At 44.6% G+C, this 12,504-nt stretch overlaps 1 protein-coding gene across 8 annotated transcripts in view; it reads left to right on the top strand.

Moving 5' to 3' along the window:
* Positions 1–12,504, top strand: part of LOC141793334 (fibroblast growth factor 18-like) — a 296,332-nt gene that overhangs the window by 276,671 nt on the left and 7,157 nt on the right. Inside the window, exon 1 of one of the 8 annotated variants that reach the window (XM_074673947.1) lies at positions 5,583–5,658. The exons of 6 other annotated variants lie outside the window; for them this stretch is intronic. In XM_074673947.1, coding sequence (XP_074530048.1) covers positions 5,639–5,658 — 20 coding nt within the window. In that variant the 5' untranslated portion in view covers positions 5,583–5,638. Of the gene's footprint in view, positions 1–5,582; positions 5,659–10,803; positions 12,369–12,504 lie in introns of those variants that run through there. One more of the 8 variants, XM_074673946.1, reaches the window with a different exon arrangement.

Raw genomic sequence — 12,504 nt, 5'->3', positions numbered from 1 at the left:
TTTTAGCTGCATGCTTAAAGTAGAGCTCACATTCTCACAGTTATTTGTTAAAAACAGAGCATAAGTGCTACAATTCAAGTTTGTCGATCAGGTTTATATCTGCGTTTGGACAATGTTAATGAAACTTCATGGATCAGAGATCAGACAGGACACCTTAAGAACTTGAGTTATTTTAACCACAGGTCACACTGACCTGAGATTGGATCAAAACCAATTTTCTTTGTTCAGGGCAACTTTTTACTGGATACAGCACTACAGGTGATCGTTGTAGTAGCCGGCTTTAAGTATCGCTATTGGCAGCCCGGTGCTCTGACGTATCTGTAGGCTAACATGACAACAAGTAAACACTGTCAGTTTGTAAGTAGTTTAGTAGCTGTCTATATTTAGCGCAGCTGATAGCCCTGTGCTCTAAGACATGTCTGTAATGTAACATTAGTGAATCCTGGTTAGCTATGTCCTGTCAGTCATCTACCAAGCAGAGCTAACGTAACCTCACTCTTCATTTTATTGATAGACTCTTAAGTTTGAACAGACCACTGCAGAATAACTGCTGCATGTGGGTTGGAATGAACATTATCACAAACAGCTTAGCCCCTGTGTTAGCCTTTTAGCCTGTGTGCTATCACTCTCCTGTTTAGCTTTCTAATGCTCTTCTGTCCTTTTTCTGTGTGACAGTTCAGCTCCTGTGTCCACCATCACTACAAAATTAATCACAGAAATCGTTTTCAACAGAGAAAAACGCAGATATATCTTCTCACTGGGAAGCTAAGAAATAGTGTTTTGAAACTAGAAAAACACTCAGAGCGCAGACCTCCTCCAAGCATATTGTGATTGTCACGCAACACTTCAGTCCTACTTTAATGTTATACTCCCTTTCAGCAGACTGTCTGCTACAATTTGATGTTAGTTGCAGGTTTGTATGAAAATTTGTTACCTGACAGTGTTGAAAATTATGATGACCCAGTACATATTTCATATTCCTTATCATAGTATCCAGAATATTGCCAGGATCTGGATCGTACTTTTACATCTGTAAGAAATTATGGTGACCTTGTCTTGTATTATTTTGCAAAGCAATCCGACTATTTATTGTGGACTTATAAACACAAATGGTGAAAACAGCCCTATCTCACTATGATAAAAAATCCTTTAAAAAAAAATCCTGGCTCCAAACGGTGATTCGGATCACCTCCAAAATTTGATAACTTCTTCCTTATCCCATTTTGAACATTTCCTAAAAAAATATTCATCAAGATCTGTTTGTTACTTTTTGAGTCATGTTGTTCACAAACAGACAGACAAACTCTCCCAAAAACATAACCTCCTTGGCAGAGGTAATAACTAGTGCTGGGCAAGTTAACGCGTTATTTTTGCGTTAACCTGTCAATCTATTAACGCCGTTGAATATTTTATCGCACATTAATGCATGTTGCTCACATGCTATTATTTTGTAAATGTCTGTTGCTGACCGCGGTGGAACCGGAAGTGAAATTGGCGGAAAAACACGATGAGTAACCAAAACAAGCATGGAGAAGAGGGGCAACGCCACGGAACTTGAAGGCGCTCGCCGCTTAGTGTATCAGTCCGCGAGCACGGCGTGCCAGATATAAACAAACGCAAGTAGTCTGCCAGGACGAAGAGACACGATGAGAACTAGAGCCTTATTTAGTGGTGTTTTTGTGTGAAAGCAACGAGCCGAAAATTCTCTAAATAAAGCATGAATGCAGACCGATATCCGAGTTTTTCGGTGGGAGTCTGTTAATTTGTGTTTTTGGTCAAGTAAAATATGGCCCCGTCTGAGTACAGAGGAAACCGTGATGAGCAGGGAAGGGGTGTTTGGTGCGTGCGCCCTGGGCTTCTGCTGCACAAAAACACTGCTGTAGGGGTAATTTCTGCCCCAAACCTTGTGATAGGACCCAACTTTTTCCATCCCGGATTATCACTTTAATGCCTTGACAGTGGCAATAAGCTTTAATTTTGTATTTACATTTTGTAAATTTGATTTGCACTGAATATGTGATTTAACTTTTACTGTATAACAAGTACTGATTTAGTGTTTGCATGACAGATGTTATGGCACTTTCATGCGATTAATTATGATTAATCAGGGAAATCATGCGATTAATTACAATTAAAAGTTTTAAAAGTTGCCCAGCCCCAGTAATAATCTATAACCTGTAATATTGGTGCTGGTAATCTCATTTTAGAGTGTGGATTACTATCAGGCATATATCTAGAAGGAAGACTTTTACAAGATCACTTAGAAACTCCTCACAGCCACTTTAAAACTTGAGTTACAGATAAAACATTGACAGTCTCTCAGGTTTCTGTCCACAGCCTAGATGCATTCATCTATTCTAAAATAAATTCACACAACTTTTAGATGTTCAATGACTCTTGTGTTACAGTTCTCTTACATTTTCTCTCACTGTTAGTCCCTACTCTGTTAACCTGGTACAGCATCTGCAAGAGCTCACATTCTTCAACAGAGCAGTTAGTCATGATGCCACATCAGCTGTTTTGGAGTTGAATAACAAATTCAACTAAACTATGCAGGGAAATGAGCATTTGGACATAAATCCGCATGATTAAGAAAATGAACTGTCAGGGCCAAGAGAAGAGGAAGAAGAAGAAGAGGAGGAGGAGGAGAACTTGTTTGGTATGACTGACCAGTGGTCCATCTGAAATGATGGCTGCAGAAACGAGCAGGGAGCAGGATAGCTTCACCCTGATTCAAAATTACAATAACTTTTTAAATTTACAACTGGATGAGGAGCTATTAGTATTAACAACTTTGTTCTTGATAAAGGGACAGAGATGTGGATAAGTGAAAATTAGCAGTGAGATTAGTTATGAGCTCAAATACTGACTGGGTTACTGCTTTGTAAAGCTGCATCAAGAGGCAAAAGAAGAAGAAAGCATTCATTGGAAATACAGTGTGGCACCGTGAGACTCCAATACAGAGATAATACGACATTACGTCCATTCAAGTTCACAAGTGTCCTGATGAGCGTTAACTCAAAGTGTCCCCCACATTGTCCGTGTATAGAATGGACACAGTGTCTTCATTTCCTTCCGCTGTGGGATGTGAAGCCAAAAGACTGCATCCCTGGGTGCACATATTGTACTGGTGCAGCCAAAGCATGTGCAGAAGCGACCTGGCTGGAAGAGTTACACTGAAACCAAAAAACACTTTAAACTTACAGATAAAACACTGAAAATCCCTCAGGTTGATGCCTGTATTAGTTTGAAGCAAACATTCATACAGTTTAATTCGCAGGACTAAAACCAAAATCAGTTAAACAACATGAAACATGTCTTATTGATCTACATACAGCTGTGACCCCTCTGGGAAAGTATTTGCATCCTTTGCTTTTTATTTTAAATTCATTGTACTTGTCACTTACCTAATAGAAAATGTGAGTTGTCAGTTTTCCACAAATGTTCAAACAACTTTAAAGCTGAAGTGCAGAAGTACTCATACAGCCACTGAGTTTGCCTTTTATTTTTGATTTTCTGTGTTTAATCAAAACTAAGTTGTTTGGGTATTTATGGTCTCTGAAGTCGTCTTTCACTTTAGTTAGAGCAGCTTCAGGACATCATCTGAGTCCAGCTTAGCTCCCACATAATAAAAATCAGTTTCCTGAAGTCGTGCTTAATTTGGGCCTTTGAGTTGAAGAGAATCATTTAACTGAATGGTTGTCTACCAGCTGCCACTACTTGATCCATTCAGTTTTAGCACAGACGCAAAAGGGTGTTATGATGTAGGAACTGATTTATCACAATGGTTTGTTCATCAGCATTGAGTTCAAGGACAGTCAAGGACAGTGTTTTTTTTTTTTTTTGCTTTAAATGAGAGTTAAACAAAGCTGAACTCTGAGCTCATGGCAGCACAGCAGAAGAGGGAAGGAGAGTGAAACCACAGCATAGACCTGGGGGAACAGAGCAGTGATGAGGGACAGCTACCAGAGACACCCAGCAACTCACATGGGTTTGCACAGCAACCAACACGCAACAGTGCATGACTGAGTGACTTTTAAAACACATGCAGACACGCATAATCATAAATCTAGGTACACAGGCTAGAGAGATGTTAATGCATTTAAATATATAACCATCCTGTGTACAAAACACCTGCAGAGCACATCTTTGTTTCTGTACACACTATGAATACAATAACTCATCCTGCCTTTTCTGCATCTTCATTCTCATCACTTTCTATCAAATCCCAGAAACTCATCACTCTTCATATTACAGGAGGCAGCCTCATGGCCCTGCTTTTCTCCAGAAGTCCAATTCTTGGTTTAACACATGAGCTCCAGAGTCTTTTCATGTGCTATAGTTTAGCTCTTCACAGACCACTTCACTTTACTTTGTCTGTCACTTTCTGTCAATGAATCTGTCGGTCTGGGGTCAGGGAGAAGGGGCTGTGGGTGACCGAGGTGTCATCACATTCCTGTCAGAGGCTTTTGCTGTTGTTTCTTTTTGTTCATAACAGACACACAAATAAATTACAAGAGTCTGACTGACGAATGGCAAAGGGGAAAGACAGGTGGGCAGGAGTGAGAGGTTGAGAGAGTGACAGGAGCCGACAGAGAGAGTGGGAAAGGAAGGGGAAAGGAGCGTGAGACAACGAATGAGAAGAATTGGGAGAATAAAAAAACAGGCAAAAATGGGAGAGAAAAGAAGAGGGAGAAAGCCTCTGGAGTGCTTTTTTCGCTCCTACAGGACAAAAGGTTACTGCATGACGGGGGTAGGTGTCAGGTGATGTGTGACAAGTCCAAATTAAAGATGACATAATGGCGGGGGCCAGGATGGGGTCCAAACTGGGGGCTGACCGTGGCAACCAAGTCGATCTGGGCCATGCTGGGCTGGGCTAGGCTGGGGCTGGGCAGCAGGGGGCTACCCTGAAGGCTCCTCCATATGGAACGCGTTAGCCTAGCGATTGCTAATGAAATGCAGGCTGACGTCAGGCAGACACCCACCCATTGTTTTGCTGCTTAATTTGTTGTAATATTTGTCTTACAAATGAGGATTTTGCCAGGGCAGAGGGAGAATGAGAGGCTACAGCTGCAGATGAACAGAGGTGGGGAAAGGGTATCACAATAAAGAGCCTGATGTTGAAATGGGTTTGAGAAAAGATAGAGGTCTTAGCATGGGTGCTAACACAAGAAGGGTCTAGGCCTGAGCTGTCTAAGTGGGAGGTTTATCGACCGGAGGACTAGTATGGGTGGATGTGCTGAAGAAGGAGGAGCTGCAGGAAGACCATCGAAGTCTGACTTAGTTTATACGAGTTTTAAGCATGAAAACATTTCTATGTTACTCACAACATGTCTAAGCATGCATCATTGAGGCGACTCCTGCAGCCTGCCCGGATGATACACACACAGCATCCACTTTACACTATTTCTCTCTCTACTTGGAGCCCATTCACCCAGTTTCCAGCATACAGCTCTTCCTAAAATAGGCTCAGTGAACCAAGTTTAAGAATGCTTTTGTTATTCCAAAAAGAGCTGTGCTGTAATTGACCACCACCTGGGCATCTGGCAGAAGTCACAGCGAGCCAAAGAGAAGGGGATGCAGTGGAAGAGAAGAAGGAGCTGGAGGTGGAAAGAATGAAAGAAAAGACAAAACAGAGATGAACAGATGGAGACTGAGGTAAGACAAGAGGGGAGAAGAGATTAATGAAGGAAAGGGAGTGAATGATGGAAAGTTTGTGTGCTATGCCCCCCCCCCACCTTTTTTTTCTGTCTCTCACTACCCAACTTTGACATGTCAATTCGAAGGTGCTTTATTGGCATGAGTAATGATGGTGGATGTTGCCAGGGTAATTACAGAGCACATTAAAGGGTTTCATAAACATTACAGTTCCTCCTTTGCCCGGTGGCAAGGCTAAAGGGCCAGGCAGGGAGGAAAAGGAAGAATGAGAGAAATGAGACAGGAAAGCAGAAGCAGCACAAAGGAGAGTAGCAAAGAGGGAGAAGGAGTAAAGGGCACTTACACTGAAGAGTAGGGGGAAGAAATGAGGGCGTTGTGTAGGAGATGAACAGAAAAAGATGACAGGAGTGAAGGTTACCATGATCATGGAATCCATCAGTGAAGAGCTAAACATAAAAAGGGAGGGGGAAAAAACAACATGCCAGATCTACGTCCAACACAAGCCACAGCCGCAATTCACATCACTTTGCATGGACAGCACAGGATAAAACTCTCTTTCTTCTCCCACACACTGCAGCTATAAAACACACAGTCTTTGCATATGCTCGTAACACATTCACACTACAGCCACAAACCCCAAACACTCAGCTGTGTACAGTCTGTCACCGAGGGTCATGACACTCTCACTCAACCAAACACACACAACCACAGGGACCATAATTAAACAAACATCCACCCAGTCACTGAACAGCGCATATTTATGTAAAACCTCATCGGTCAGAAGCAATTAACTTCTTCTTCTCTACATCTTCACATCGCACTCTAAAGAGCTCCCGCCAATCAGTGTCAGACAGCACGCAGAGCCACCACAGCGGCAAGTCTCTGTTAAACAGGACTCTGTATCAGCTTAGCTTAGCCTCTGTGTACAGAGAAGTCGAATCAAATGTTCACATGGTTCCTGTTGTTGTTGTATTTCTGTCCTTGGTTTAACTCCTCTGGGATGGTTCGGGGCTTTTGAATATTTGGCTGCTGCACGAACTTCTGTCATGAGTTCCCGATTATGCTGATATACGATCCAGGTGCACAGAGATGGCGCCTTCCAAGTTTGATGTCTTCATGTTTTTACATACCACTTTATCAGCGCAAAGTGTCCAAATTTTCAACAAGCAGTTCCCAGATGGTACAAAGGGAAAGATGGGACAGTGTAGCTGCTGGATCATTTGTGGATTGTGTTATTTTGACCTCATTTATTTGAGTTCAACTTTAAGATTATTTTTGGCAAACTTCAAAACAATGACATTTTACTCCCAAAGCTACAACATTCTTTGAGTAATAAAAGTCATTCCACGTTTTCTGCTCAACAAAGCTAAGAACATGACTACCTGGGCACATTTCTTCCTGCAAAAAAACAGACTTTGGCCTTATAATGACAACCAAGATTGCATGAATAATCACCCTGAAACAAGTCCAAAGCAGCATCAAACCCTCCGACTTGAAAGTGTCAAAGTAAAGTTATTCCACTGCTTCAGCTTGGATATGTATAGATAGAACAGCTGCAACAGATTCTGGGATAGAGGAGAGTAAACGTTCATATTCGCCGAATTAATCTTGCTAAGCGAAAGAAGGGAGCAGGCTGTGCACCACCAACATCGCTGCTAATAAAAACAATATTTTGCTTTTCTCTTCATCTCAACAGCGGCTCACCATTGCACAAACGGCCCTGCTAATTAACTCCTGATCTCGCTTAGTCGCAGCTGTCGATTCTCTCATCACGCAGACGCGGACAAGTGGTGAACAGGTTCTCATTTCAAAGCCCGGCGCACTGTACACATTCCTCAACTTTGCATGGGCCCCCGTGTCATCAAAGGGCCTTTATTAACTGTCTCATACATTTACACATTAGGGAACAGTTTAAACTTGGCCCACGATTAACGGAGCGGGGATATCTATCCCAGAAACCAATGTTAGGCTGACATCTCAACATCTGATGTGAAGTTTAAGGTCTATGTCTGCAGGTATTAATCAAAGCCACAAGTCTTACTCTCCTTCCAGGGATCTGCTCTCTTTCCCAAACACACTTTATACCCCATACTGCTCATAGACAAAGCTCTAATTGGACACAATCCAATGCACTTGACACATCTAAGAACTCCAAATCTGCTCTGTGTCACCAGAATGATGGATTGCATTTATACTCTTCAAAGTTTTCACTGTGTCTAACACTTTAGAGCACACAGCAGGGGGAAGATATTGCCTGTCTGCCAACTTTTCTTTGACTATATCCAACCTAGAGAATATCTAAACCCGACTCTTCACTCACACCTCCCCACTCACACGTGCAAGCACATGAGTGACTGTCATGAGTCAACAACAGACCCACGGCTCAGAACGCTCCAAACTCTGCATAAGGCTGCACTCCAGTCACCCGTAACGTAGAGTCCAGCACACCACACCTCTCCTTCACGGTGACCTTGGGGTCAGGCCAGAATGCCCTCATATAATGAGAGTGCTGTTTGGGGATTTGTTGGACTGTGATAGAAAAAGGGCAAGCACACGCAATGCACCCTGGGTCTTTGTCTGGGTGCTGACGGTATTGACGAGTGCTGATCGATGTTAATTGCTAGACAGAATGGCCATATTGACCAGGCTCCCTGGATGAGGAAGCCTGCAGGCCCAGGCGAAGAGGAGAAAGAGAGAGATACACAGATACAGAAAGAGAAAGCTGCTGGGCTCAGACCTACAGCAGCTACAGGGCCCCAGATACACACACACACACACACACACACACACACACACACACAAACAGGTTTTTCACTTTAATGAGTCGACAAGGAGCACAAAAGCATAGCGTCCATCAGTGCCAAGTCTATTCAGCACAACAGAGGGTATATGCAAATAAATAAAGGATGTCCTGATGTGTGTTTTGTGTGTATTGCCCCCAAAATAAGTATGTGTGTTATTATTAAGTGTGCATAGGTGCATTAAAGTGCACTGATTTCAGAGTCAAATGAAACATCTCCGTATGCGCACGCAAGTTTGTGCGAGTGTGTGTGTGTGTGTGTGTGTGTGTGTGTGTGTGTGTCTTAGCCAAGGATCAATAGGCAGGAGCTGCAGAGGCAAAGACATGGGCAATCAATATGCTGGCTGCAAACAGAGGGAGGAACAGAGTGGGCAGATAAAGAACAGCTGGGGAGATTAAAGAGACAGATAGGGAGGACAGAAAATAAATGGTAAAGAGTGATGTGACAACAGGATAGAAAGGAAGACCTTGTTGGCTTTTTTTGTCCCCTAACTTGTCTTTCAGAGTTTAGGGTAACTAATGCTGCTCTGTAACATTTACTGCAAACTGAACCACCTGTGAAACGTCTCCACTTAAAAAGGAAACTGTGAGTCCTGCCTGTCACTTGCTGCTAGTGTTTGCTGGTTACCAGATCTCTGAGCAAAGCAGCCAAACCATTTCAAGTTAACAGATTTAAAAGCAGTAAGTAAGATCATCCTGGCACTTTGATCATTTTGAAAATACATCCACCACAAATTAATCAGGCTTTCGCATTCAACATGTGAATTAAACTGCTCTCCTCTGCCTGCTTTTACTTACTACGCCATTGTACCAAGATGTGCTGCAGCCCTGGATCCTTCCATCTGGGCTTAAGAGTACCAGACGGGCCCATTCCTCAACACCAGAATGTGGTTCAAATCCCTCTCCACAACATTTACACTCGTGTCCCTCGCAGCAGTGTGGTGAGCAGCGAAAAAGCGCCCAGACACAGGTGCAGAGACAGAGAGAGCCAGTGGTAGGAAAGAAGGCCAGAGGCTTGTCGATGGAGCATGACTGGAAAGGCATTCAACCACAGTACCCCTACCCAGCCCAGCTCATGCCTGTCCAGTTGGATAGTTCTGTGTGTGTGTGTGTGTGTATGTGTCTGTGAGTGTGTCTGTGTGTGTGTGTAAGAGAGAGAAAAAGATTTAAAAGTACAATGTTGAAACGAATAAGTTAAACTTTGAGCCAAGATAACTGTCCCTGATGTTTGAGGCCAGCCTCCTCCCACCTCTATTACACACACACACACACACACACACACACACACACACACACACACACACACACACACACACACAAATTTACTCTATTACTCTCCCTTCTATGTGTGTGTGAAAGAAAGAAAGGTATGGCAGTAGTGTTGTGTTGGCTTGGCTGACCGTCTGCGGTTGTGCGGTGGTGAGAGGGAGTTTTGGGAGCGCAGAGCGGGCGTTGCTGCCGAAATCCCTGAGAAATGTTCGTTTTGGATCCGTGTTCATGCTTACATACCGCCCTCCCGACTGTCTCTCATTCTCCGTTTCATTTTTCCCTCTTAAGGTTTAACTTAAAAGTTATGAAATGGGGAGTCAAAATACATCACTTGAAAGCGCAGCGGCTCTGAAGGGTGTGTGCGCGTGTGTGTGAGAGAGTGTGTGAGAGTGTGTGTGTGTATGTGTGGAGGACAGTCCGGGGCCAGTGAAAGTGCAGGGGTGAGGTTATCTTCACTGGAGATTATGCAGGACAAGAAGTCCGCTTTGTTTGAAGACGAGTCTTCCTCCGGGCTGAGACAGGTGTCTTCATGGACATCTGCTGATGAGGAAGGTTCAGCCACTTTTCTCTTTCACTCACATATTTTCAAAAGTCCAGTTCATTTGTTTTGCAGGAATGCATTCCTCCTGATACCGTGACATCATTCAGACGGTTTCCAATGTTTTGACTTCTGTCAGAAATTTCTACAAACAAATATTACTTGAAATAATGCGGGATGATGGTCCAAAATAGATTTGCCAGATTATGAAAAAACACAACAGAAATTGTTTAGCCTCATAAACAAGCTGACATCTGTCACCTCGTTGCAGATGTTGTTTTCACAAAGTGGAGCTCACTTGTTGAAATAAATGTTTTTGCAGTGTAAGTTGGGTCGGCATGGCATAGCGACTGACTAATCCCATTTTGATCCAATAAGTGTGCATGTGCGTGTGTGAGGCAAAGAGAGAGAGAGAGGGAGAAGGAGCGGGAGGGAGGGAGGGAGAAGAGGGGTGGGAGGGAGGAGAGGGAGAGGAGGAAGGGAGGATTGATCCGCGTCTGTTAAAATCTTGTTCTGGTTTTTCTTGGAGTGAGGTCTGTGCCTGCGACGCGCCTCTCCTGTGCAGCCCCCCTCAAGAAGAGCTTTTAATGAAAGCAAACCTTGGAATTTTTGAAAGGGAGAAGGATCTGCATGATACCAGTGAAGTGGATAAAAACGCACGGCTGCCTTCTTTTTGAGTTGTTTTTTCCTCTGGTGTGTGAATGAAGAGCAAACAGAGTGAAAGAGGGACGGTGCAGGTTCTGGACTTGGAGTAGATCTGTCACAGCAGTTTTGTGAAAACACGTTTCCAGCGCGCCCGTTTTTAACTTTTATTTCTTCACAACCTGGGGAGCTTCACTCTTCAGCTTACACATCGCAGAGTTGTTTTTTCTCGGAGCGAAGAGACTTTCGTGTTTTCCCCCTTCAGAGAGACTGCTTAAACTTTCTACGTTTAAAAAAAAAATAAATAAAAAGATCGGATTGCATTTTCCCCCTTCAAACATTTTGGAGGTGATGTCATCGTGCTGTGTTTTGGCTGGTATTGTGTCGAGAGGGCGCAGGGAGGACTGCTGCAGCCAGGCGGAAAACAGCGGCTGAAGCGAGTGGGGAAGTCCGGAAAATCAGGTGCAAAGTGCTGCTGTTATTTCCTTGCTGTGTCGCGGGTGGCTGAGTCCGCCACCCAGTCACAGCTGTTCCCATCCTCTCCAGCCACCCCTCCCTCCCTCGTCTTTCTTTCCCCTTTATTATCTCCACCCATTCTCATTCAGCATTCTCCATACAACCCTCTGAGCTGGACCGCACTGGGACCTTGTCGCCACCTCTGTCGGACACTGTTGGTCGGTGTCACCTGAGCCACAGACCCGTTGAGCCAGCGTTGGGGCGCAGTCATGAGCGAGGCCGCCCTGCGTTACCCTGCGCCCTCAGAGCGCCCGTCTCCAGCTCACAGTTGTCTCCATCAGCCAGCACAGGTAGCTCACCTCCACCAGCTTCTGACGCTGCTCTGCTGGGACTGAACCTGCCTCCTTCTCCTGTCTGTGCGGGGACATAATCTAAACTCATTTTTGATATCATATCAGTAATAACAGAATTCATTTTGGAGAGCAGGAGCTTGCTGCTGAAGCATTACGCATTGGATTACGCACGCACGGCAGCTGTCCAGGGGCCGAGCATCCTTCTGAGGGTCAGCAAGGTCGATTGGAGTAGGCTATCTGTTAAGCGTGCATGCGCGCGCGCGCTTTCACCTGTTCATCTCTCCTTGTTGGGGGCGCGCAACCTCTAAAGCCCTTACCTTCCCTTCTTTGCTTCCCCGCCCTCTCGCCTCTCCGCACGGGTCTGGTCAGCTGTTAGAGGTTGCCCGGCGGTCACGGTGGCACAGTTACCCCGCCCTCATACCCCACTCTGCCCGCGCCCGCACATTCACCCACGCCGGGGGAACCAGGGCACACCGTCGCCGATGCCAACGGGAGTGTCCGCTGACTCTTTGACTCTGCGTAACATCCAGTGGATTCAAAACTCTCCGGACTGTCGGACTGGCCCAGACCGAGCGAGGAGACTGTCTCTGGGACGAGTTCCATAGTGGAGGGGGGAAGCGATGTGGTCCCTTCTTCCCACGCTGACGGTCTTGTAAGTCACTTTTATCACTTCATCATGTATAAATCTTCTTCATCCACCTCTATTCAGCTATTTAGTATAACAAAAGCCTATTGCTTAAAATAAAGATGATAGAGGAGAAGGTTGCAGTGTCTAACGATTACATCAC

The sequence above is a fragment of the Halichoeres trimaculatus genome, unplaced genomic scaffold, assembly GCF_033239565.1.
Source record: "Halichoeres trimaculatus isolate MK-OKI-2021-1 unplaced genomic scaffold, fHalTri1.1 fHalTri1_scaffold_7, whole genome shotgun sequence".
NCBI lineage: Eukaryota > Metazoa > Chordata > Actinopteri > Labriformes > Labridae > Halichoeres > Halichoeres trimaculatus.
Note: the sequence above shows the minus strand (reverse complement) of the source record. Positions and strands in the feature narration are given on the sequence as shown.